This window comes from Homalodisca vitripennis, chromosome X, assembly GCF_021130785.1.
Source record: "Homalodisca vitripennis isolate AUS2020 chromosome X, UT_GWSS_2.1, whole genome shotgun sequence".
NCBI classification, from domain to species: domain Eukaryota; kingdom Metazoa; phylum Arthropoda; class Insecta; order Hemiptera; family Cicadellidae; genus Homalodisca; species Homalodisca vitripennis.
This window is the reverse complement of record NC_060215.1, coordinates 80,840,964-80,868,366: the sequence shown is the minus strand read 5'-3', so window position 1 is coordinate 80,868,366 and position 27,403 is coordinate 80,840,964. Positions and strand designations below refer to the sequence as shown.

General features: G+C 34.3%; 1 protein-coding gene across 1 annotated transcript in view; it reads left to right on the top strand.

The window, feature by feature from the left end:
- Positions 1-27,403, top strand: part of LOC124369251 (protogenin-like) — a 192,244-nt gene that overhangs the window by 117,371 nt on the left and 47,470 nt on the right. Inside the window, exon 3 of the mRNA XM_046827144.1 lies at positions 3,145-3,256. Coding sequence (XP_046683100.1) covers positions 3,145-3,256 — 112 coding nt within the window. The remainder of the gene's footprint in view (positions 1-3,144; positions 3,257-27,403) is intronic.

The window sequence follows — 27,403 nt, the reverse complement described above, 5'->3', positions numbered from 1 at the left end:
GACCAGACAGGTGTGCTGCTTGCAAGGACAGGTTCACTCAGTGGTCATCCATCCAAGTAACAGCCACTCGAAGAAAAACTAGTGGGACTTATGATATAAATTACATTCTTGGGGAAACTTCCTCTTAACGATTTTGTGAAAAAACCGGATTGTGTGTCATAATCTTTTTAGGGATTAGAACTTTACTAATATTCAATTTTGTTAAAGCATAGGCTAATCAATTTTAATGAGTTAGAAACAGGAAATGTGCATGAATAATGGATATTGAGAAGATTCATGAAGTGATTTCGTCCTAGTACGGAAACCAACTTGGCTTGAAACAACAAGAGAAGTAGGCACTGGCAGTCTTTAATATTCAGTTAACAATGGAATGTATTTACATTCCAGTATTTAAAAAATCGTAATACCAATTGGTGTTAGCAAATGCTTAACATTTATTTCTTTTAAAAAAAGTGTTAGAAAAGAATCTAATGTAGTCATAGGATATTAACAATCAGAAATAACCTTCTGAAGTGAAAAAGACAATATATAGATCATCTTAACGTAGTTAATTTGTTTTCTTACAATGTGAGATCAATTGAAACTCAATGGTCAATAACTGTGTCTGTCCACTCAGTTTGTCTTTTAAAGTAAACTGTGAGATCAGATGTTTGTCTCTTACCATAAGTTTTTTTTTTTTACTTTTTCTTGTAACGTGAATAATTTTTAAATATTTGAACAATAAAGAACAAATATTTCATATTTTTATGAATAACTAATAACAATGTATAAAAAACTAAAAAGTGTTTAAATGTGTATTAATTATATCTTTACGATGAGAAATTTCCCATAATTCTACAACTAAAAATAAGGTTCTAAAAGTGTTTTAAGTTTAACATTGTTCTTTGGGGCTGAAATCAAGATGGGTGCCAGTACATCCGGCTGTTGTTAAAATTACTTTATGTTAATAAAGAGTTGAGTTGGGTTTGTTTGAGACTTATTACTACTGTAGTCTATCAAACTTATGACTCTAAGAGATGAATAATGTTTTATCATTGATGTTCAGCCATCTACACAGCACATGATACCTTTAGTAATATTTGAGTTGTAATTAGGAAAAATTATGTGATCAAGTTAAAGTGAGGTTTGTGTTGTGCGATGATTGAACTAGTGGTATTGGATACAATGTTCACTGTAACAATAAGAATATCAAAGCAGAAACTTCTTGTTAAAATCATTACACTTGGTAATTTTAAATAAATATGAAACCCATCTTACAACTCATTTCACAACTCGGAAGTGGTAATGTAATGGAGCAAAGTCTGAAACATGTTTGTAATTAAATGGGCCCTCCTATTTTATTGGCCTGTCAATTAGCAACAGCATTCTGAAATTATGCATTGTGAATAATACTTATCTTTACTGTAGTTAAAAATTCTATTCTCCTAATTCCACTTATTGGCATTATATTGGCGCGTGGATGTAAGGGAAAAAGTGAATAATGATTAATTAAATTTATGATTTACCTTGTACCAATGCGAAATATTAAACAAATAACAGATTTGGTACAAATAATAACATTGGTACCAAGTATATGGATTAAATCATAAATATGCAATATAAGTATTTTTTTTTAAACTGAGATAACATAAATGAATAAGCGATTTAATGAATACTTCTGAATACTGGTTACTAAAAGTAGAAAACAACTAGCAATTGATTAGAGAGTAATAGATAATGTCAATGAATACAAAACACAGCTTTGTATATATTATAACTTGACTGTCCTCTCAAAACCCATAAAATCCCAGACAAGTTTAGTGTATTTCTCTGCGCTGTAAACAAGTTTAAATTTGCTCATTAGTGGCACTCCTCTCAACCTAAGCTTTGTCCTCTTGTTTTTCAATGATGGCATTATCAAAAGGTTAGAATTAATAATAAATTTGTAGTAATATATAGTAATAATATATATATAGCGTTAAGGAAGTCTGTTAATAATTCATTAGACTACTACTTTTTATGTACAGTTATTTTTACTTGACAATTTACTTTTAGCACCTTCTTAATTATTTATCTTTTAGTAAACTACCATGTTTATATATGATCCCCTTTCATTTAAATAGATATCCAATGTACAATAATCGTATATGTACAAGAAATTTAAATTGAATATATATATATATATTGTGTTGAGAGACATTTTTATAAATATTTATTAATCTTTTTAACATTATATGATTTTTTCTTGTATGGGGATGCAATTCAAATATAATTTGAACCAGCATATATTTTTTTGTATTATATAGATTTTTATTCATATAAGTCTTTATGTGTTTGAATATTTTCTGCATTGTTTACTAGTGAAGAATTGAATATACAGTCACTGTTCCCAATCCAGGGAAATATGATCTGCAAGAATCATTATTGTCAAGTTGCTTCTTTACACAAATATCTGCAAATATCTAATATATCATAGTGGCTTAAGCGTAAAGAATTTTACAGTGTTGGGGAGTATATGAAATGTTATATGTTGTATATAAAATAAAATAAGGATACTCCGTAATTTATTATATTTATTTTAAATTTTAGATTTTAACTCCATGTCTCTGTGTTTTTTATGTTTTATTTATTTGAGTAGATTTAAATATTTATTATAACAGATATGACTGAAAACTAGTATATATTTATACTATATCACTATAAATTAATCTAAAAAATAATGTTATTTTGATGAAGTCCATTGTAATTTTTGGAGTTCTTAATGGCCAATAAAACGTCTGATTTCTGCAAGAATCATTGTTGTCAAGTTGTTTCTTTACACAAATAACACTGAGCATTTAATTTGTTTTCAACTACTTTGCTTAATGTAAATTATTTAGATAATTAACAAAACCATAATGTTGTTATATGTCAGTGAAAACTGTTTTAACTTTGAACACAAGACACAAGAGTTACAAGTATTTTGTGGAAAAAAATAAAAAGACCATTGATATTTATTATGTTATGATAAATGAGCTCAGTACCCCCAACCCTTCGTTACATACATGTCATTGGGTGACTGTGTGGAAAATGCAGAGGTAAGTTTATTGGTTGGTTCTATATCTTGTTGAAGTAACCAGTCACAGAAACACAACTGATTTCACAGGGTCCTCTTCACTGTTCCAGGTGTACCACAAGAGGTCAGGACAGGGCCCGTCTGACCAGGGGGTTTACCGATGTATCATCCGCACCTCCACTGGGGCCCTGGTGTCCCAACCTGCTCATCTGCGTTTTGCCTGTAAGTGCAATATCTCTCTATATTTCTCTTTTCCATGTTTTCTGGTCACCAATCTATGTGATATTTCAGCATTCAGACATCATTGATAAGATATCGGAGGGGGAGTAAGGGTATGGAGTACCTTTCTGCAGATAGGTTTCAGGCTCTTTGAAACATACTTGGAGTTTAGATGGTATAGAATAAAATATTTAGGCTTCTTTACAACCTTTCCATTACAATTTTTTTTTTATTTCATCATGTTTGTAAGATTTGGCCAAATATATATATATAATATATATATAATATATATATATATGTATGTATATATATATATATATACACACACACACACAGTATATCAATTCTTGGTGTTTACAGGAAACATTTCATTTTAATGTTAGTTTATTTAAAAGCTCATCAACGTTGTCGGACATCATATTGCTCTTGTGTGTATCACCATCGGTGGATTGGAAATAATATGTTAGGTACCTAATAAGTATTCTCTTATTAGTGCATATCTCAATCAGTTCAATTCTTTGCAAACATGCAAATATAAGATGATTAATTACTCTTTAATATTCTCTATATTTTACTTTGTTGTGATATCCAATCAAACCAGAGTAGGGGAGTAGTATGTAATAGTTGGCACTATGTTATTCTCTAAAGGTATGAGCATAGTGTGTCTACTAGTGGGAACATATGTACCTTGACATTAACATAATTTTTCACATTCCTTTTCATATAAATTGTATACACATATTATTCTAGATTCTAGATACTGCACTAAGATCATGGTGAACTGGAGCTAAAATTAACATTAACAATTAAATACTGTTATTTGTTGAAATCTTATAAGTTATTAACCACAAACTAAAATGATAGTCATTACAATGTCTGTGTAAACCTAAGAAAATTATTATTCTAATTTGTCATTTTATCATAGAAAATTAACTCTTAAATTAAAATCAATATCATATATAATATTTCTATGAATAAAATATTTTGATGATGCCCCTTTATAAACATTTATTTCTTTTAGCATTAATGTAATAAAACTTATCAATTGTAGTATAAATGGTCACAATCACACACAATAATGTAGTAGAAATCTTGTTCCGATATTTTTCTTTTCTTAGAAAATGTGCTCTCTAAACATATAAATAAGTACAAGCTTAAATAAAAATAAAACTGATCACATATCCATGATAATATAGTTCTATTCTTAGTAGTTAATAAGCTGACTGAGGAACACTAATAGAAGTAAGCAGTTGGGTTGTAATCGGATGTTTTATTAACAGTGGTGCATGTCTACAGTGATTATATAATTGCTTTCCAAGTTAGCACACAACTTAGACTTAGTGGGAGTCCATTCCCGCCCCCACACGCAAGCACTGTAAGTGTGTGTTGTGATAATATCGCCAACAAATCTTCTCAGTAAAAAAATCTGGAAATTGCAGCTGAACAAATGATACAGTTTTCAGTGAAGATTATCAAATATAATTTAATTTAATTTATATACAGTATGAATGTAAATATCAATAATGCACATAAGCATCAATAAAATTAAAACTCAGAACTAAATAAGAAAATAAACTATTTAAGTTATCAAAGACTCAATGACAGTACCAACAACTAATTTGTTCTCTATTTACCAAATTTAAAGTTATTTATCATATATAGTAATCATTTGATTCCTTAATTCCTTTCAATTCACAATTGTGCAGTTCATTTTTAAACTGTTAAACTTTTAAGAATTAATATATAAACCAAATTCTTATGTTGATACTAAAACAAAACTTTATCATTGGAACTCAGGTGATCTTCACAAAAATAAGTGCATTGTCATAATCCTACCATAACCAACTAATTGTCAGTATGGATGCCTTTCTTTTTTTGCCAGCCTCAAAGAATACTCTGGTGTTTTGTAACAATGTTGCATAACCTAAACCAGTCTGAACACAGCATCAAGAATATAAGGGATAAATCGTGTTGATTTTGCTGCATCTTCTATCTTTTCAAATTCAAGACAACTTCAAGAATTTACTGTCTTAGGCAGTTATCTTATCTTTTAAGATTTTTGGCAACTTTGAATATAAACTAGCTTAGCAGAAGACCTTACCTATCAAGACTTTAAGCATTATTTGGAATATACTGTTTATTGTCACACTATCTTTTTTAGTTTTACAGCAATATTAAGAATAAACAGGGTTCACTGGCAGGTTTCAATGAGCATAATATGTAATTTAAAGATGAAATGTTGAACTATAATGTTCTTCGTCTTGGTTCTGCAGTTTGTGGTGTTTCGGTGTATGATGAGATGTAGAAGCAATGAAAAATGTGCCATAATTAATTGTAAAACTGTTTTAAAGAAAATTATACTTCAATTTGGTAACTGGTGTTGTTAATATAATTCAGGCATACATACAAATATACCATGTTGGTTTTAGCATAAAAAAATTGATATTTCCAGTAAAACATAATAAAGACTCATTATATCATTACAATACTTCCTCCCATATAATTAAAATAGGAAGAAGAGGAATACAACACTTACTTGGGTAGGATTGAAGTAACAGCAGATATGCATAAACAGAAAGTGACATTATCACAATTACATATAATCACTATAGACAGATGTGTATGATTTCTTCTTGGACTGGACTCTTCACTATTCTGCTCAACCCAATCATTGATTTTTCTAAAAACACACATACTTTTAAAACCAAATAACCATAATTGTAGAAAATCTCTTGATAAACTTAAACTTGATATATTTCAGCTTTTTAATGTTATTTTCACTATTACCAAATGTGATAGGGTGTAGTTTGAATTTAGTAATTTCACTGACGAGTACACTATCAAATTGTTCCTTAGAAGACCTGCAGCCACGTTAAAATCTCCTAGTATGTAACTTCAACGCAGCCTGAAATCTGGCATTTATTCATTGTTACTGTTGTATTTAATCAAATCATGATCCTTTCTTGATTCCTTTCATGATTCCTTCATTAACCTTGACTTTCTTATAAGAAAAAAATGAAAGGTTGTTACTTTTTTTATACTATTTTAATTTGTTAATTAATGTGTGTCTATATTTTGGTATAAGCATTAACATTATAACTGTGGTCTGGGTGATATTGACTAGCCAGCCATATTGAGCCTAACACACTAACACATCTACTGCAGTCTACATGTTAATAATTTATTTCATGGCCAAATATTCTTTTTTAGATAAGCTGTGATCAAATAAGGTTTTACATAACATTTAACAATATTAAAACCTGTTTGTTTCTAATGAGCAAAAGTGAATGTTGAATTCCATATATATTATAAATATAATTGTCATATTCCATAATATTGTGACACCTATTATAAGGCCAATACTGATAATTCCTAATATACCTAATTGTTAATTAACAATATTGATCAGATACACTATGTTTCACTGAATTGCTATTATTGATGTCCTTACAGAGTGATACTTAATAAATAACGAATGGGTTTAAATAATCATTGCTGAAACACTCGAATGAAGTGTTCTCTTTGATGTTGTTGGGTTTGCCGCCACTTGTCATGATGTATTAGTCACAAGTGCAGCCATATGTCACAATAATGGTGTAGCTGGCTGTGTGTTGTTTTGTGACAGAACTCTAGTGTCAGCCTTGATTTGATTGGCCGCTATCGGCAGAAAGGGTCATCACCTCCATCATTGGCTCAATCGTATTGACCTTTATGGGTAATTATCTGAGTCATCTCGGTGCTCTGTGATTGGATAATCTAGTTTACATGCCATAGAGCCAACACTAATGGTTTGAGTTGTTGCGTCATTTTTGTGCCAATTTGTTGGTCATCCACAAGAACACTGGTAGTGTCATACATTTAGTAGCGAGCATTTGCAGTGTCTTCAAATCTTCATTCTTTGATTTTTAGCATTTCAATCATTCCTCCCTTTTGGTTTGACAAGATTCTCCTACAGGTCGGTGGCCCATAGAAGAAACTTAATAATAGAACTCTGCATTATTGTTTTTTATTTCCTCGTGTGTTTTGTAAAAATCACAATTAGTCATATGTTAGCACTTCCAGTAAATCCATTTCTATCCTTTTATTCTGAATCTGTTGTCTATTGACTTAAAAATCTGCCTACCATGCCTTTTCCAAAATTTTAGAAATATAGAAGATTAAATTATTAACACATTTTTATCTATGACCTCAGAAGTTTTAAACTTAACTCATCCTAATTGAACATGAACAAAGTTCACTTTGATTACCACTGTTGGATTTAAACTGAAGTTTTAATATCGCAACCATTTAAGACTGTAATGTTAGGTCTCAGCCAATGATCACCAGAGAGAGTAATACAGTAAGATTTTTCAGTTGAGAATTTCTCATACTGTGATCACACAAAATATGTTAGCTTCAGAGTATTTTAATTGTATTTATTTGTTTCTCCCCAAGGATGTATTGAGGCAATAAAAGCAACCTCAAGGATATCTAAATTAACATTGAATTACAATACTGCGTCGCGTCGCGCAACTGTTTAAACTTGGAGAAACTCAAGTTTGTCTGTGCCAACAATGTTCCTATCCTTCCAGTAGAGGTGGGTAACTTGTTGATTTTTAGCTTCTATATCTAACACATCAACATAGTTAATTTTACTTTTTAGTGATCCATTACTGTATTTTATAGTAGGTATATTTTGTACTACTGTATAAGGAGAGGAAGAAAAAAATCTTGAGAATATGGGATTGCTATTCAGTACCAAATATTCTCTTACTGCGAGCCCCAGACAGACCATCTCTAGGGTATGAATTAAATTGGTTGTGTATTTAACCAGGGTTATATTCTTTAAGGTTAAGAGCCGGGTGTGGTTAAACGACCTTGAGATTTTAAACCATATGAAATTTTAAACTTCATTTCTATATGAATTTTTAGAAGAATAATGAGAGATTTTACTTTAAAAGATACGATTATTATGGTCCAAACTCTTTTACATTTTTTTGTAAATTATATAATTTTTTACTATTGACACAATGAAGAACAGTACAGCTGGCTCTTAAGGGAAACTTTTTATCTTGAGCAGAAAGACTGATACGACGATCAAAAACACATGATTATACAAACACATTCCTACACGTTATAGAAGTATAATTTCTTGATTAGAAGTAAATATTTTGCCTAGGAGGAGTGTTGAGCATAAACACATTATACTCGTACATTAGTAAATGGATTTAGCTATCTGAGTTTTTGGTCTTAATGAAATCTTAGGTATCTTCCTCTCTTTTCATTGTATGGGAAATCTTTGAATCCAATTAGATTTGTTATTCTGTCTCACAGTAGCATCTTTATTAAAGAGTATGATTTACTATTCAATTAATTCTTTAACATCGCATTTAGCATAGAAGCGAGAGATCTGTACATCTGTTGAACGTGAGAAAGAAGCTGTAATCGACTCCAAAGCAATAGGTGAGAAACCCTAGCAAGGTGTGGATGACCACCTTGAGGACTAGAGGAGTACAAAGTGACACCTGGTTGTCGCTGGCGTTGTGGTCAGATCCAATTACTGACTCACCAACTTGGACAATTACTTGGCCAAACATCCAAACTGGTTCTGGTTCTCACTCCCAGTAGTTTTGTTTCATTCTGGTTCTTTGATATCAGATGAGTTCCCTGTCAATCTGTGCCTTTCTTTGAGAACAGTTGGCAGCATATTAAAATTCCTTTTTGATTGATTGCATACCACCATTGCTGATCCGCTGTAAAATAAATCCTATATTTCTCAGAAAACTAAAAAAAAAGAATCTACAAAGCTAGCCTACATCAATGTGGTTTGTTTTGAAGCAAAGCATGTTTCCTTAACTGGATATTCTATGCAAATTAACCTTCATATTTAATTTAGAATAGCATAAACACGTACGTTAATCAGCTAAAACAAACCTTTTTATATGAGAAGTTTCATTCATTGAAACACCAGTGAAAACTGAGATAAAATTACAGAGATACACAGGTAAAAGGTGTTAAATATTTGTATTTGGCTTTTATAAACATTTTCTTAAGTGTATACTGAAGCACATATGAATCATAAAACATCCCAAAATTAAATTAGTTTTATTTGTTTTTATGATAGTCTATACAAAAACTTAAATATGTATAAATACAAATAGTTCTCGTTGATTAACTATTGGAACACTAGTTTATTTATAGTAAAAAATAGTTGAATTCAAATATTATCTCATTTCATATAATGCTTCTTTTCAAATGCACTAATTATAGCGATTGACATAACAATTGGTCTAGAATGCTTTAGACTTTTTCTAAGTCAATATCTATACTGTTAAAAGATAATGATTAGCAAGAATTAATCAATAAATAAGTTGCTATTGTAATGCTCTGTAAGCAACCACAGGGTCAAGAGCAGCAGCTAGCTAATATTAGCTGGCTAGTTTGGAGTGCCCTCTTTATTAAGCATATTTTTCTTGTTACTAATGAGTCACTTAATCATGCTCTACACTCTTTGATACATGTGCACCTAATTAGGCTTGAAGCACTTCATAATATTATCTCATTCTAGATTCTCTCTCCTCTGTTAATGTTGTTACCACCTTAGGCATAATTAATAAATATCCAAAATTTGTTAAACAGATTTGGTTAAATGTTTATTGGCATCAGCTAATGTATAGTGACTAACTGTGTATTTACATCATGAATAATAGCTAAGCTAGAAACATATGAAAAGTTTTTAAAACAAACTTAATATAGTACTTGTGAAATTATAAACTATACTTTATTTCATGTGACAATTTTCAGTTTGAAGTAAGCTCAATAGCTTAGTGTGACTGGTTAGTCTTGTATCACTATAATTGTGAATATTTTGTACTTTTAATTTAACAGTTATTATTGTTCCAGAGTGCTCATATTGATAAAGTTACTTACTTTTATAATTTAAAGCATACATAAACTATACTAGGATTAAATGAAAATGTTAAAACAATACAATAGATGCCCTTCAGATCTAAATTTTTAATGTAAAATACTTATCTAATTTCATAATTCCTCTGAAAAACTTTGTCCAAAAATAATTTAGGCTCAGTGAAATAATTATCTTACTATCAGTATTGTGAGTACTATAATAGTGTCTAAAATAATAATTTAATACAAATTACAATGTATTACAACCATTGGTGATATACAGAGTTGATTTTTTTAAATTAGTAATGATGAGTATAAAGTTGTAAAGATGAGTATTGACATAAAACAATAATTAAGTAAGCTCAGTAAGTTTCCTAATTTCAAGTTTTAATTAGATTATTTTATTTATTAATAACTGCCATCTTGAAATATTTTTATCTAAATGTCTTGATTAGACCAGTCTTTTAATGTTTAATAAAATCTCCTTTATATTTTTTGCTTTGTATTGTGATACTTCAAATCTTTCTTGAAATCTGTTGATAGATGTAATTTCCTATGTCTGAATATTTACAATAGAAATTCTTACCCCACACTTCAGCTGGTTATATATTATTTCATTAATAGAAAAGGGGTTATCACTGGTCTCCTATTCATACGATTTACTTAATTATTCAGAAAATTCTTTGTTTGAAGTTATTTTTGACGATGGAAGGATTGTAAAGGATAAAGGATTTTTCACAAAAAATCAGTAACACCACGTTTTGAGATATGCAATCTGATCTCTTCTTCAGGTAAATAACTAACCTAATAAATAATTACAAACTAGGTTAAAATTTAAAAATCATACCAAAGCGTTGCAACACGCCTAAATCAGGAATCACAACCATCATGTTGTGTGTCAACTTCACTAACTCTAAATCATGCACTTAATAAAAAACTATACACAACATCAATCATTAAACTGAACTATAGAATACAGGAGGCATAGCAAATGGCAATCTTCACAGCTGAAACAAGAGGCAGAAATAAAAAGGAAGGGGGTCAGGAATGGGCCTTTTTATTATTTATTATTATTATTATTATTATTGGTTCATGCTAGATGAACTTCTTAAAACCATACTGTGACTCCGTATTGGTTTATTACAAATATCTAATCCATTTGATACTTTTGGTTTTTTTTTAGTTCATTTTTTATAATTGGCAACCAAAGCGACCTAATCTCGACTGATGGTTGATTGATTGGTTGGTCTGCCAATTTAATGTATGATGCCTTTATTAATTTCCTTTTAAAGAAATGTGGAAAATGTAGAACAGAATAATAAAGTAATTTTAATATTTTATCCAGCCAATAAGCCAAGTCTAATTCCTCAAGTAAGTGGAGGGCTTTTCTGTATAACAATGCCACTCACATTGTTGGCATACAATCACAATCATAATCTATCTGTCTCCATTTTCACTTCCAGTAGTTGCACAGTTATTTAGTTTGGAAATGCCCCATTTACCGGTAGTACAATTGGTGTAGTACAATAACAAGGTTTTTTTGTGTCAGACTATGAAACAACTGGAGCAAAAGGGAGAAGTGTGTCAATACTTGTTTATATTTAAATTTGATGATATCAACAAAAGTGCTGGATCCATTCTTACCTAAGACATTGTTTAAACTACCTTTTCTCTGATGATATTGCAATTAGTCATTTCCGACAATAATCACCGTGGGAAATTTGTCAGTATTTTAATTATGTTGCTACTATTATCTCGGTGTCAGCCTTTTTTCAGTCACAACTTGTTTTATAATGTTGTCGCCAAACTCTACATGTGTAGACTTAATAATGTTTGTTCTCCTTTTCTTGGAGAGGAAAAATGTCTTCTTAAGTTCATATCTTATGTTCTTAATCTCATAGGATTAGTGTTTCAGTGATCTCCGTTGTTGTTCCACACCTTTTAACAACCACTCTACTACCTTTCTGTTTGCGATCATATATGGTATTAAATACAAACACAATCAGGAACGGTCTGCAACTTTTATTCTGAACACAATTTCGCTAGAAGCGCCCGCAACTACGACCTTATTATAGTAATACTTTGTACAACAAATTAAACATTTAGTGAGAGTTCATTAATCACTTACAGCCTCTCAGTTTCCTTTTGACCGTCACACTGATGGTTAGGTGTTGGGGGAGGGGAGATGGGACTATTGTTAATCAGATATCTTGTCAATAAGGAAAAATTGATCTCTCTGATAATTACTACCAACATAATTATTGCCTTGGCTGTTGCTCCGTGGCGGGTGAAGCTTTGTTATCCGTAAATTTTTAGGATTAAGTTTCGTGAACAACTACAAGTGAATTTAAATTGTTTCAGTGTCGAGTCTGTGGGGAGTTTTCGGGAAATATCATAAATATAACTGTTATTGTCATAATTATAATTAAAATAATCAAATTAATTATAAAGATTTCACGGTACTTTCTGATTAAACGGATGCCACCGATAATAAACGGGATTTAGCAACTTTGAGTGGGCAGTTGCACAATACATACTGTGAAACATATTTGTTTATCATCTGTACACAATTATCACGTTATAGGAACTGTTATCTGCTCGGACAGTCAAATCAGTGAATGTATGTCAAGTCGAAGGTCAATAACTGCAGTGCTCTTATCAGATTCGTGTCTCGGTTTATCATACATAACCTAACTCTGTAGCTCAATGTTATGTTTGTTTTCGTACTGTACACTTGTTCTAGTGATTTGGAGACAGTAGAACGAGTGGTGTTATTTTGATTTTTGGGATTCGCCAAAGAGCGAGGAAGAAGCTGTATCGTTTTTACAGAGTAAAGGATGTTTGCCGTCGCTGAAACAACGTGTAAATAACGTGAAATTTCATAGTGCCACTAATAATAATCCATTTTGGCAATGTAACACTAGACCGTGCCAAAAATATCGGACTTCGTTGGGTACACAGTTTTCTCACAGTAGGCTGCCATTTATCACAATTTTCCGATTTCTATATTTTTAGTGCGAACAATTAACATCTATATTTTGGTGCGAGCAACAAAGCCTTCGTCACCGACCTCATCGAGTTTTTGAATACTAAAATATAAATGTGTGTTTATAATTTTGTAAAATACTTAATAACGGTATAGTTTTTGTGTTCATAATCAAATTTTACTTAAATACTTACTTTTTAATCCTTAAACGGGTGGCCTCCGTTTAATCAGAAAGTACCGATTTCGCTCTTGTCTGTATCTTGTCCCTACAGTTGCCACTTAAACTGCCAGAGCGTCGGAAAGAAGGGTGGCAAGAGGGGAGGATTTAGGGAATTTTGACAAATTGCACATCTTATCGCAGGCTATCAACAAGGAAATATCCAGCTCTCCGGAAACTACTCCCAGCTTATGGCATTTGTTAAATGGGCTATTCGATCGGCAGCGTGTATTCGCACCACGCGCCAGCCCAATAACACGTCGTACGTTTAAGTTTCTTCTAAAAATTACCATACAAATTCTCTATTAACGTTTCATTTTAAAGGTAAGATTCACTTTCATTTTAAGCATATTTTTACTGTTCACTTCCATTAGTATTAACTGGCGTAAAACGCTACCAATGATATTACATATTTTGTTTTAGCGCTGCAATTATTACAGAAAAGGGGTTTTCAGAAAAAATTTGGAAAATTCATAAAACATACAAAATAAAACTGTTTACAGGTGTGTTCTGAGTTACAATTAGTTTCCTAAAGTTCTGCAAAGATGTTCGAAGTGTGGGTGAAGTGGCACAAGGAGGAATGTTGGGAACCTTTTGGAAATTGTATTACACATCCAATAGCTTATAGGGAGGGTAATTCAGTTATAATATTTCCGACATATAACTAGATTTATTTCTTTTGTCATACATATTACATGGGAATCGATTATTATTTAATAAACCATTTAATAATAATTAATCGAAACAGGTTTCGAGTATACGCTGTCGGTTACTGAAGTAAAGTTGAATTGATTGTGTATTACAGGAAAAATGCAAATAAATTCAGTTAAGCAGGTAGCGGATTGCCAGTTACCGTGCACAGATACTAGTGTCGAGTAGTATCGGCGTACTTTTTTGTACAACAAGGCAGAAAATAAAATAAAAATTAAGCTACTGTGTAGTATTAATTATTATTATTATTATTATTACGTAGACTTAGTTGACAGTTAAGTTTTATTGAGCACTTGTCATGGACTGTACTATATTTTTCACTAGCGCAGATTGTTGATGTTTATTTTATAGCAATATTATACGTAAGTATGTTTCGCCATAGTAAAAGCCGTAACAATGTTTAAGCATTGCTACCAACACAGTTGGACCTGGAGTTGAGACCGCAACACGTCCTCACCGGCAAGGCAGTCGGTGGATTCGTCACTCTCGGGCTGAGAACATCGATGTGCAACTCGGCCGTAATCAATTTGATTGAGAAAGGCTTCGGTACAAGTCGCGCCTTTCTACCTCATCCTTACGTACCAAAACTTGTGAAATGAGTTTATTGAATTCCTGAATGATATCCGTCCGATTTTCGTCTTTTAAAAACTCAAGTGTTCTGTTGATTTGATTGTTTTTTTCCACCGAGAGAGCAGTGCGGGACCATGAGTCTGTATCGATCAGAATGACGTACCGACGCGTCAACGCCACGTGGTGATTGAACCGAGGGGTCCGACACTGCACTCGCGTACCAATGATCTTTTCTATTATAATAGGAGAAGGAGATTCCTGTAGTGTTAGTTGCGGGGATCAGTTACTCAGTGCACATACCCTATCAAACTCAGATTTGTGTTATTTGTAAACATCGTGACTAGACAAATGATACCAAATAACCTAAAAACACTGAAATTATCACAGAATATTGCTTAGTCTTGATTCTAACATGTAACAATAAACGGCAGGCGCCGAGTTGGCCCTAACCCTGGGCTCGTGAATGTTTGGGGGTGCGTGCGTATGAGGCAACGAACTGGCCCTTCAACCCCAATTCCTAATTGCTTATACTGCAGTAGAATGCAGAACACGCCGAAATATTTCCCGGGTAAATGTAGATTGTATAGTGTCTACCTAATTGTCTAAAATTACTTTTTGGCAGACATATTTTGCAACTTAGTCTACTAAAACTGACATTAATAATTTTATTATAACAATGATATATTTTTCTTACGCGTTTGTCGCTAGGAAGTACAGTAAGTGTGGTACCGCCGCCCTCTACACTCGTGTAGCCGCGAGGAATGCCCGATGCCCCTGACCTGGCCCAATCCGGTGACGGGTGACGGCACGGCTCAGCGGTTGTGGCAGTGGAAGGGTCAGTGCACCGTACAGAGTTGCATGCGGCAGGAAATGCGACGCGGTGTGTCGGGAGGGGGCACTCAAAACATTGCGAGTCCACCCAGCCAAAACATCGCGGCATCACACGTACTATACTGCGCGGTCGGCTTGTCATCCTACACATTAAAACCCCCAAAGACATTTTGTTGTGTCAGCACATTTAAAACGTGTTGCAGAGCTCTATGAGCAAAGTTCGGCTTCGTTTCTATTGTATAAAATCTAGATCGTGTCAACTAGTGATCGTTCATTTTTATTTGTTTTCTCAGCAAACACTGAAAAAAAATGCTCACTGATTATCCACATGTAATGTTTCACGAAAGCGCGTTGGTATTTGACTTGTAATCGGTATTTTGTCGTTCATGAGTTTTCGTCGTAAAGAGTCGTTGTTAAACCGTTACATTTCCGAGGATTCCGATTGTGTTTTAAGAGTTTTCTGTAGGTTTTAATATTCTTGTATAAGAAATGCCAGAAATTAAAACTTAGTTTTTTGTATAAGTAATATTGAATAAAGTTGAATTTCTTTAAACTTCCAGCAGTTGATAATTTTTTACTAAACCTAAGTAACAATATTGTGTCAGTCGTGTTTTTTCCCGCTGAGACGAGATAACTCATGGGGTTTCCAAATATTCAACCTGGGCGAGTAACTTGTTTTGTCCGTAAAGTTCTTAAAGGCACCAGCAAGCATCGCGTTTTTGACGCGTTGAATATTGAGATTCAATCTTAACCAGTAACTTGTTTTCTTTGTAGACATTTGCTTGAAACCGTTAAGCGTCGTCACGTTGAGGTATTAATTATTAAGACGTGACCTTAGTGAGTAACTTGATTTTTTTCTACATAATGTCGCAATGTTGTAAATGTAAAACAAAAATTGTTGAATTTTCTAATGCAAAAAAATGAAGAACATTCGTGCCTTCTCTATTTCGATCAATTCGAAGAGATGTATTTTCTATCTGAAGTATTTGGAACATTGTTTAAATAATTTATCGAAATAACCCAAATGATTGCTGTAATCGTTTTAAATTATATTGAATTCGTGCATTTTATGCGATTCATAATTACGGGTATTTAGAATCCGATAATTCTCAGTAATCTATGATAAAACATACAGCGTATATTGATAATAAATAACCTAATCTCTTATCAAACGGTTTTAACCAGTCGACAATAAAATAAACATTTATCGGCGGCTGGTATTTTCTCTCCGTTGTCAAGAATAATTCAATCAATGAAATCCCTAGTTTGAATAAACGAGGAGTCTACCGAAGGGTTTTGGGGGCGGAAAGCTCAACATTAACGTTGTAGTGGTTATAATCAATTGAAGACTTGTTAAAAATGCGCGGTTTACGACATGATGTGGACGGGGGAGGAAGGTGGAAGTAATGACAGTGTTGGGGTAGGTTAGGAGCAACGTACCCTGATTGGTGGCGTAGGGGAGCGGGGATCGGGGAGCCTACCCTACCACCACCTACACTACACTGTAGGAATCGTGTTACTTTTAATAGTGCAAGTCGAGTTCGGCCAGATATTTTCGTTCAACCTTCTCCCCTCCTCTCTCGTCCATAGGACGCTTTATAGTCGTATCGCTAAACTGCGCTAGTTTTTCTCCATTTATTGGGATATTTATTACTCTAAATTTTATGAAATTATGTTGTGTTGCCAGACGGCGTTCGAGGATCACATTTCCGGCTGTTAAAAAGAAACCTATAAATTGTAACCGTACATTCCGATATGCGGTTTCATATAAACTCATTTTTTTTATTCCTGTTATTACGATGTTTGATTGTAAAGACCAGTGAGACTGTTACGGATATTTGCCATCGTCATGTGTTCTGTGAAAACAAAAACACGTCGTTCCAAAGACGTGTCTTTCGTGTGCCCTCTTCATCAAGACTCAGCCACGAAATACAATATTAAGCATACAAGAGAAATAACAAATCAGAATACATATCCGTGAACGCTCCCTTCCGTTCTGAACTGCGAGTTGTGGATATTTTGTGAGCCCTTATTAGTTCGGGTGACCGGAGAACATTAATTCCTGCAGACATCAAGACATAAGCCACGGTTCAAAAAGCAAGTACAAAGCAAGTGTAGAGAACACGTCTAAAGCTAGCATATCACCGAGCAGTAATGGTACGAGTGTGGCGGCAACAAGAGAGGCAGGTGTCACACGTCCTAGGTGCATGGCCTGAGTCGTCTCGTTTCAATGCCGCCTCTAGTAGTAACATGTAGATGGTGGCAACGTTGTGAGATCGATACTCGGTCGACCGAGCATAAACACGCATTGTGTGTGATTCTGTAATGAGCAGCTATGGGAGTGGGTACAGGGCACGGCGCTTCGGCACAGCCACATTAGAGTTGGGCTTGGGCTAGGTCGGGAGCAACGTCCAGTCCCCCCTCCCTCCCTACTCCCGCACGACCCCGTCCACCCACCCCGTCGATCACTATCTGATTTTGCATTCTACGTTTTAGGAATTACGCTCGTTCAGAATCCAGGTGTATTGTTTTCATTGTCAATCGATAGTTCGATCTGCCGTTGAACCCTGAACAAAACTCTCGTTACTTCGACTCCAATTAGATTTTGTGACTTGAACCGATTCTAAGTTAATGTACTTTTGTATTGGGATCGTATTAACGTATTCGATGAACTAATAACCTCATTAAATTGGTTTTTATTTACAAGTGTAGCGTTAGCGTTGTACAATTGTAGTACGTTGACTAAGAATCCGACTAACATAATGAGTTTATTGCTCTGAGCGAAATTTGTTAGAAGATTATTCAGGAGATTACCGATTAAAGAATTACTGTCAGATTACCATCGGTTTCGTGAGGATTTTTTTCGGTGTATGGATTATTTATTATTAAAATTCATCGTCATTGATCATAAATCAGTGGGATTCTCGCAAGGCTCACCCGTCCGTGCTTAGTGCCTTCTCCAGACCGCTTTTTTCCCAGTACTTCCAGAGTATAGCTACTGAGTTCTCAGAGAACTTTAATGTGAATGAATAACATAAATCCTCTTCGGACCGCTTTCCTTAATACTTCCACTGTATACCTACTAAGTCAACAGAACAAAATGAACAAAACTTCCATCCTCTCCTGATCGCTTTCTCTAGTACTTTCGTATTAATACCTACTAAGTTCTCAAAGTACTCCTTAGGATTTATCCCATGGAGTGGGGCAACACTGATGCCATATTAACTTTATTGTACTTTCTTGGTTTCCTACACCTTCCCTTGTATGTAGTGACACGGAACAATGCATACTGAGCAGACACCATTTTACGAACAAAACTCCGGCGGGAGTTGACCGAAAACTATTTTCGGGCACTCTTATTTCCACCTTCTACACGAAAGTGTGGTAGTAGTCGTCATTCTGCAAGTCCCACTAAAGACACTCTTAAGTTCCCGAATTCTCTCCTTTTGGGGGTATTCTAGGAAATTGGCATGGCTAGAAATGAATTGTGTAATAAAAATATTCACCTCACCTTGTTTCCTTTTACCCATTATCATGAGCGTAATAAACTTGGTTGTCCATCGGGCGACCTCTTGTCCCTTGTTGTGCTCTCTGTTCTCAGTTCTCCGCAGTGCGTACTCGTGGTTTAGGACTGGTCAGCTTTATGAAATCCTGCCTTCCCTTGAAAGTGAGCAATTCGATGGGAAATTCCCCACAACTAGTGTAGCACTCACTGTCTAGATAGCATAGTCCAACTGCACTGCCGGCATCTTCTGCCTTTAATGTGTATTCTGCATACCATCCTCACATATCAAAATAAACCCCAGTTTATGGTCTGAATCAGTATGTCTAAAAATATCCTAGCCGTTCATGTTGACTCTTTATTTCTTTAGATGCCAATAAAGCCTGTACTGAAGGAGATTGATGTAACTTGTAATACATGATGCGCCGATTGAGATTGTTGCCCAGTAATCAGGTTCTGAACTCGTATAGTGCTCTACTGCATTAAATAGAGTGAGTATCAAGCTACAACACCAACCCAAAGAGCATTAACAAGAAACGAAAAATCCTTCATAATTGTGACGAGTATTGCGATAGAATAAATATTGTAATAGTGTGATAAGTCAAAAAGATAAGTCTTTATCACTAGGTATCCTAGTGTCATGGACGAAACAATTCACCATTTCAAGGAAATCTTTGTGACGACGCGTGTGGTGGAAACCAGTCTAAAAATTAAAGACCAGTACCTTAAACTGATTTTTGGAAAACTAATAATTCCAAATATTGATTAGGCGGTATTTTAACGTACCCTTTAGAGGTATGGGTCACAATATTCACAAATTTCATTCGTAGAATATCTCTCTGGAGAAGGAGATTCAAACGTGACTAAACAGTGATGGCCTCTACTATCTTGTACAATAACGTCCGAGGTCCTCGGGCCAACTCCGATAAGATCTTGTCATCCTTGACTGGAGCTAGCTACAGTATTTGCTCGGTTGGAAACATGGCTGTCGTCTGATCATCTCTCAACCTCCTTGTTACCAATAAATTCATTACTTAAATACTCGTAACTGACAATATTGCAGTGCCAGATATACTATCGGAGTGAGTCTTACATGATGTCACCCTATATTTATTTATTTCTTAAGATCTATGAAAGTTTTTCTTCGAAGAGTATTGGCTGAGTACGGGTTCCTGTGAGTAAGAATTAAGTGTTTCTTTCAATTACTTCTCGCTTTCAGTCCATCCTAATGTTCTCTATACTTACGTGGAAACACTGTTCGGGAAATTTGATTTCACGACTTAACACTTTAACTGCCAAACGTTTTCATACATACTTCCTCATTAGCCATTGTGTTTTACGTTAACTATTTCACCAGGCCATATGTATCATTTTGATACATTGCCAGGCTAACCCCTAGGCCGTGTGTATCATATTGATGCACACAACATTCCAGTGTTCCTTGCCTTGTGTATCAAACTGCTGCATATTTACCATAAGAAACATGCATAATTTACTTCTCTTGGCCTGGTAGAAGAGGCATACACAATTGTTTGCAAATAATTCATGCATAAGTTGGCAGAACTGTAAATCATATGACAACTAATTTTTCTTCCTGTCAACTGTTTATAAATTATTGTTTGTATTTTGATTTAGAAGCAAGACATTCAGGTTAGGTTAGGTTAGTCCACGTGCAATTGTCTTTACTTCCATAATGGCTAACTCAGACCAGATCAGGGAATTGTTTGATCAATTAGAGGAAAATGACAGTGAAAGTGATAAAAGTAGTGAACTTAGTTTCTTTCGGAATATGAGTGATCCCAGATGATCCTGAATATGTCATGTCCAGTGAGAGTAGTGATAGTGAATTGGATAGTCGTCCTGCGAAGAGAAAATGTGTGAGTAGGCCTACAAAATCATAACTACACAAGACGTCATGATTTAGATCAACAACCTTCTACATGTCAACCTGTTACCACCACATGCTACCGGAGTGAACGAGCTTGATGCTACATGCGACTCAACACCTACAACCCGTCATGTTGGACCTCGTACAAGACCACCTAATGAGTTGAATGTTTTTGTGGAATGATGTATCAGGTAATCTAAATGAATTTCCTTGTACTGTTTCTGGCGGAATAAAAGATCACATTATCGAACAGCTGCAGGGAGCCCCAAGTGAGCTTGATTGCTACAATATCTTTGTAGATGATTCAGTTATTGAACTTATAGTTATAGAGACAAACCGATATGCTGATCAATCAATTGTAAAGGTTATTTTAGAAGAATCTGTTAGTCGACATTCAAGACTACAAGTTTGGGAAAATACAAATAAGGAGGAAATTCGTACATTTCTGGGTTTACTCTTATGGTTTGGACTGGACAAAAAACCATCACTGCAAAAGTATTGGTCAAGAAACCCATTGTATGAGAGTAAAATTAGTAAAGTTTATGTCCCGAAATCGTTTTGAGCTGCTGCTACGTAATTTTCACTTATCAGATAATGAATCTTCAGAAACTAATCTGCCTAAGTTGTACAAAATTCAGGTCCTTATTGATAAATTGAACAGTACATTTCAAAATGCATACACTCCCCATGAGAATGTTTGTATCGATGAAACAATGATTCCATACCGAGGCAGATTGGGGTTTAGACAATATATTTTCCTGGCAAAAGACATAAGTACGGTTTAAAATTGTTCAAACTATGCTTACAAGGTGGGTATACGTGGAATGTAAAACTCTATGCTGGTAAGGAAAACTCCACTTCAGGGAAACTGTCTACTAAAGTTGTCATGGAACTAATGGCACCATTAACTTAACTCGGGAAGAACTCTTGTGACTGATAACTTTTACACAAGTGTAGAATTGGCTCACCAGCTAAATGAAAAAGAAACCCACCTTATAGGCACCTTTAAACAAAAAAAGGAAATACAACCCTCAAACCGATTGTGTCTGCTAAGCTCTCAAGAGGAGAAATGGTTACACTGCAGAGTGATAAGAATTGTATTGTAGGCAAAATGGAAAGATAAGAGAGATGTGCTATTTCTTACAACAAAGGCTGTCCCTGTTTTGACTGAAGTGCCATCTCGACGGGGGCCCATCAAGAAACCATCAACGATATTGGAGTATAACACCGTCAAGTCTTACATTGATGTTTCAGACCAATTAGCGTCCTACGCCACAACAGTTCGCAAAGGTGTGAAGTGGTATCGAAAAGTGGCAATAGAGCTCCTTACTAATACTGCAGTAGTGAATGCCCATGCGTTGTACAAGATAATAACTAACAACTCTAAAGTTCAAATCACAGAATTTCGCGAGAAGTTAGCAACATCGATGATTTTTGGAGAGGCAATACAAACTCGTAATAATAGTCCGAGAAATCCCAATTTTCGTAAGCATGAGTTATTGGAACCTGAAGAAAACGCAAAAGAGGTCGGTGCACCTTGTGTTACACTAAACTGACGGAACGTTATGGCAGAGCAACTGCGGCTAAACAAGCAAAACAAGTGTACACTATGTGTGGTGGTTGTCCTGGAATTAACTTTATGTGTTTAGCATGTTTTTTATGATAAACATACATCGACTCTGAAAAACTAAGATCCATCGAAAACACTTCACAAGTTTATAACATGATTATTATAGATATTTCAGAGTGACATTCTCAATATTACTTTTGGAAGCTTATTTTTTAGTTCCTAAACAAGTATTTCCTAAAGAAATCTTTCGATAAAATGTTATTTTAACGTTATTACACATTATAATTTTGAAACCTGATAATTGAAATATTTTTGTCATCCTAATAATAATTAGCATTTCTTTATGTTCCTTCCATTTCCTTAGATATGTTTTTATGTACAGGGCCATGTGTATCACTTTGATACACATTATACAAATAACTTATTTATACAATTTGAGCAAGATTTTCAGCTATTTACTAAATTAGAAGGGATGTTCTTATGTTTTATTCATAAAAACAGTAATGGCCTGGTGTGATGTTCACAGCTGTTTACCTTGGCCAGAGGGAAAATTTCTTTGTGTATCAGACTGATACACATGGCCTGAGAGGAAATCGTTGTGTGTATCATATTGATACACATGGCAGCTAAAGTGTTAAATTAGTGATGATAAGTGACTTGACGTTCCGATTTAGTGAGGTAACTGCTCCTTCTGATGGTGTAGGTTTTTATTTATGGCTAGAATGGATATCCCCTAAGATGTCTGGATTGTCTGACTCCGTCACTGTTTACACATTGTGACACCTCGTTCCACACAGTGTCACTTTCTTCGTTTAGTGTGTTTCGTTCATAGTAAAACAACAATGGCCCAATTTTCCTTCATAGCTCTGGGTTTGAACCATACAGTGGTAGCGCGTTAGTGTTTTGTTCGTGTTAAAAATATTCAGTACTTCGTAGTAAACATATCCAGTGCATTTCGCATTATTATTACGTCCAATTTATTTTAATCTCTTATCGACGATATATTTTGTACAAATTTAGTCAGCTTTTTGCAATGATTACGTTGAACTTATTAAACTTAATTTTAAAACAATAAAGATTTTTAATTTATTTTTATTGGTTAGCTATATTAGTATTGTTTCTTTGGAAATTATTGATTTTGATTTTTTAAGCAGTTCTCATAACGTACACTACGAGTGCTCATCACACTGTATACGAGTATATGAATTATCCATTCGTATAAAATAGCCGTAGACCAACACTGTTTCCATCGCTAGCATCTATTTTCGAAATCAATCCTGCTATCTTTAGTAGTGATAGTTATGTGTTAATACATGTAGTGTTGTTTTATTTTTAATTTAACAAAGATTTGTTTACTTTTGTGCTCAGTTTAAGTTAATTTGACACAATGGTCTTAAATTTGTCGGCGAGTTAAAATTATTTATTTTTCATCAAGCACCAGGAAGTGTTTTAGACGGGAGATATTTCCGACTATCTATATAGGAGAATGTCGATTTAGTATTATTATCGAATCCTCAATGATTCTCTAGGCTAAACTTTAAATTTATCAGCTTTAAGTTGGACTAAAATTAAGTATGCTTGGGAACTTTCAAGTCAAAAGAACCTTCGGGTGAAAATTAGAATAAGCTGACTGTTTAACACCGTAGTTTATTAGTGTGATATATACTGTATTTGATTTTTTTTAAAATTACAAATGTCGTGTAAATGCAATATTTCATAAACAGTATCGAATGTAAGTGATTTCGAACACACGTTGCGCATGACAAACGATCTAACAAGTCTCAGGGGGAGTGGGTTATGCAATCCCCCCTTCTCTTCACCACTAACTTGTCCGTGGGGGTTGGACGCTGTTGCATAATAAGTTATTTTAGTTGGTAAGCAACATTTCCTGTGACACTATCGTTTGCATTGAAGTTTGGCGACAGCGTGCACTCTTGTTTAGTGTGATATTTACAGTAAACCGGTCAGCCTCACTGTGCAAAAAGGCCGTATTAGATATTTAGGTATACCTTAAAATAATAAACCCCCACGATAACTCACGCAATACAGTACTAATAATCCCAAGCTTCGGTCCTGTAACTCGAAACGTGTCCTAGTCTAGTATGACCTAAGAGCAAGGAAATGGGGCCCACGAACTCGAATCAATCAGGTTTTGAAAGCCTGCCTCACTGCGTAGCTCCGAGTTCGGGAGTATTCGGACATGCCCGGCTCGGCGCGGCGCCACCGTCCCCTGTGCTGAGTACAGGGCGATTGTTTTGATTGCGCCCTGCTGTTTTGAGAGTCCCCCCAACCCATCCCTCCTCGTCTTTCCATCCCCCGCTTTACTCACGCCCTTATTGGATTTCGAGTGGTTTATTCCCACAGCCCGCAGCTTTGATTACGATAAACATTGTTTCATTTCATCCGCGGCCTGCCCTATCCCGGCCTATCCCGCGCATCAAACGCAATCAATGGCCGCACTGAATACAGTTTACACACACAGTTCACCTTGTATCATTTTAAACGATACAAACATTGCAGGTTTGACGTTGTTTCATTTCATCCGCGGCCTGCCCTATCCCGGCCTATCCCGCGCATCAAACGCAATCAATGGCCGCACTGAATACAGTTTACACACACAGTTCACCTTGTATCATTTTAAACGATACAAACATTGCAGGTTTGACGTTGTTTCATTTCATCCGCGGCCTGCCCTATCCCGGCCTATCCCGCGCATCAAACGCGATCAATGGCCGCACAGTGGGGAAAATGTGCTCAATAGGAGCCCAAAAGTAAAAAATCAAAAGTCTCCGGAGAGTTAGTAAAATGAATATTGAAATTAAAATACCGAATTCTAGTAGTGTATAAATTGGTATTGACAGTGTACTGCTTATTTTCACTATGAAGATATAACCAATACATATATAAATCCTTTTTAGCTTTCTTAAACTCAAATTACAAAAAATATTTATGAAGTAAAAAGTTTGATTTTTTTTAATAACTTTTAAAAATGTCAAGAAAAACTTGACCAAAGACTTCTTTGGATGCTCATATAATTATATCTTTGAAATGAGACATCTCTCATAGTCCTGGGTCTAAAAATAAGGTCGTAAAAATCCACGAGGTTTAACATTATTTCTAAGGGGCTAAAAATCTAGTTAAGCCGGCTCTTAAGATGGGTAAAAGTACAACATTGGACAATTAAAATACTAGTATTGTTTGTTAAATGTTAAGTTCGATGTTTATGTGGACGATAACGCTTAACCATAGTCCTTTAGGCAATTCTTGGTAACTCTTGGATTTAGGCATCACACTGCCGAGATGAAGTTGAGTTATACCTCATAAGAACATTGTTAAACTTTTTATGTCCTTATTTTGGGTTGTATTGTTATGGAGATGTCTCATTTTAAACATGATAAATACACAACCAATCACATTTTAGTTTTCTTGTAGAGTTTTTCCTTTTTTAATATTAAAGATGATGTACAAAAATTATACAGATTTTTTTCTGAAGAACTAATAAAAATGTTTTTTTTTTAACTCAAACACATAATTCTCGTTAGTTTTCTGAATTAAAAAAACACTGTTAAGTTTCTTTCTATGGAAATACCCAAAAGTAGGCCTACTTTTTAATTCATTCTGAGTATCCTCAGTTTGAGCTAATTATCAATTAGTGTATGTTGCTAATTATCTCTCAGTCTGATGAAGTGTGTTTAAATCCTGTCTGAGTATCCAAGATTCAAGCAGTGCAAGTTGCTAATTGACCCTCAGACTGATGAAGGATGGCTTAATAAATGTTTGTAATAACTCTTCTTCTGTATTAGGATCGTTAACTGGAAAATGCTACTTTATTATAATCTAGAACTTCATACAGACTCCATAAAGTTGCTCTGGAGAGGTGAAGAGTAACCAATGATACAAAACATACAGTTTTATGCCCTATTGTATTAATGTGTGGATTATGACTTATATCATTTAAACTTTTGAAGCTGATTTTGCCACATTTTTAACACTGTATACTTGATAAGGAGACTGAGAATTGGTGACTTTCATTTCATTTTCAGTATGTTTATCTTGATGCTGATGCATATTTGACTCATGAGGGTTTAAGTTTGAAGCTGTAAACAGTGTGACGTGTGAAATAATTCGTGCCTCACAGACCATTAGCTCTCTCCATTGTTGGTAGATCGAAAGTCACCTGGAATTCCACTGTACAAAATTATGGGTACAGCTAGGACCTCAATTAGAGACCTCCTCTCAAAAAGCCATGCAAAAATTTCATTTTAATTTTGTAATACAAATTAAGTACATTTTTAACACTGGCTATGGTGTTAGGCAATGGCAAGGATGTAAATCAATATTCCTAAGTACCTCCTAATTGGAGCAGCGAAGCCTCGGCAGCACGACTCAGCGTAAATCTCTAAATCTCCAAATATCAGTCCTACCCTCTTGGAAACTTGATCATTATCGTAAATGGTACATTTGAGAAGTCAAATTACCTAAGCAAATATAAACATTATTTATTTTGAAAGTTTTCAAATTTATTTTTTAATTAGTATTTAATTATTTTTTTTAGTTTTGCATAGCCAACATTTATTTTACTCTATTAGTCCAATTGCTGTAGTATTTGACTAGTGTAACTAATATTTTATTTTTATTTTATTCCCACGGTCAGTGGTTTTTAAGACAATTCACATATAACAACAAGACCACTACAGGTCATCATTAGGATTTGACATGCAAAGTATAACTAGACACACATAACAATAATAATAAGCATACATATAAATAACAGCTAATAAATTGTAAACTATAACATTTTATAGTCCAAACTAAATAATTAAAGTCTCCATCTTTCTCCTATAGGTACTTAATAACAGTAAATATGCATAAAGTAACAATAAATAATATCAGTACATAATGAACAAGTAATGGAATCCAAATATAAAGGCGAGAAACAATATCAAGAAAACACAGCAACTTGAAAAGCAATAACTAAAAATATTAATGA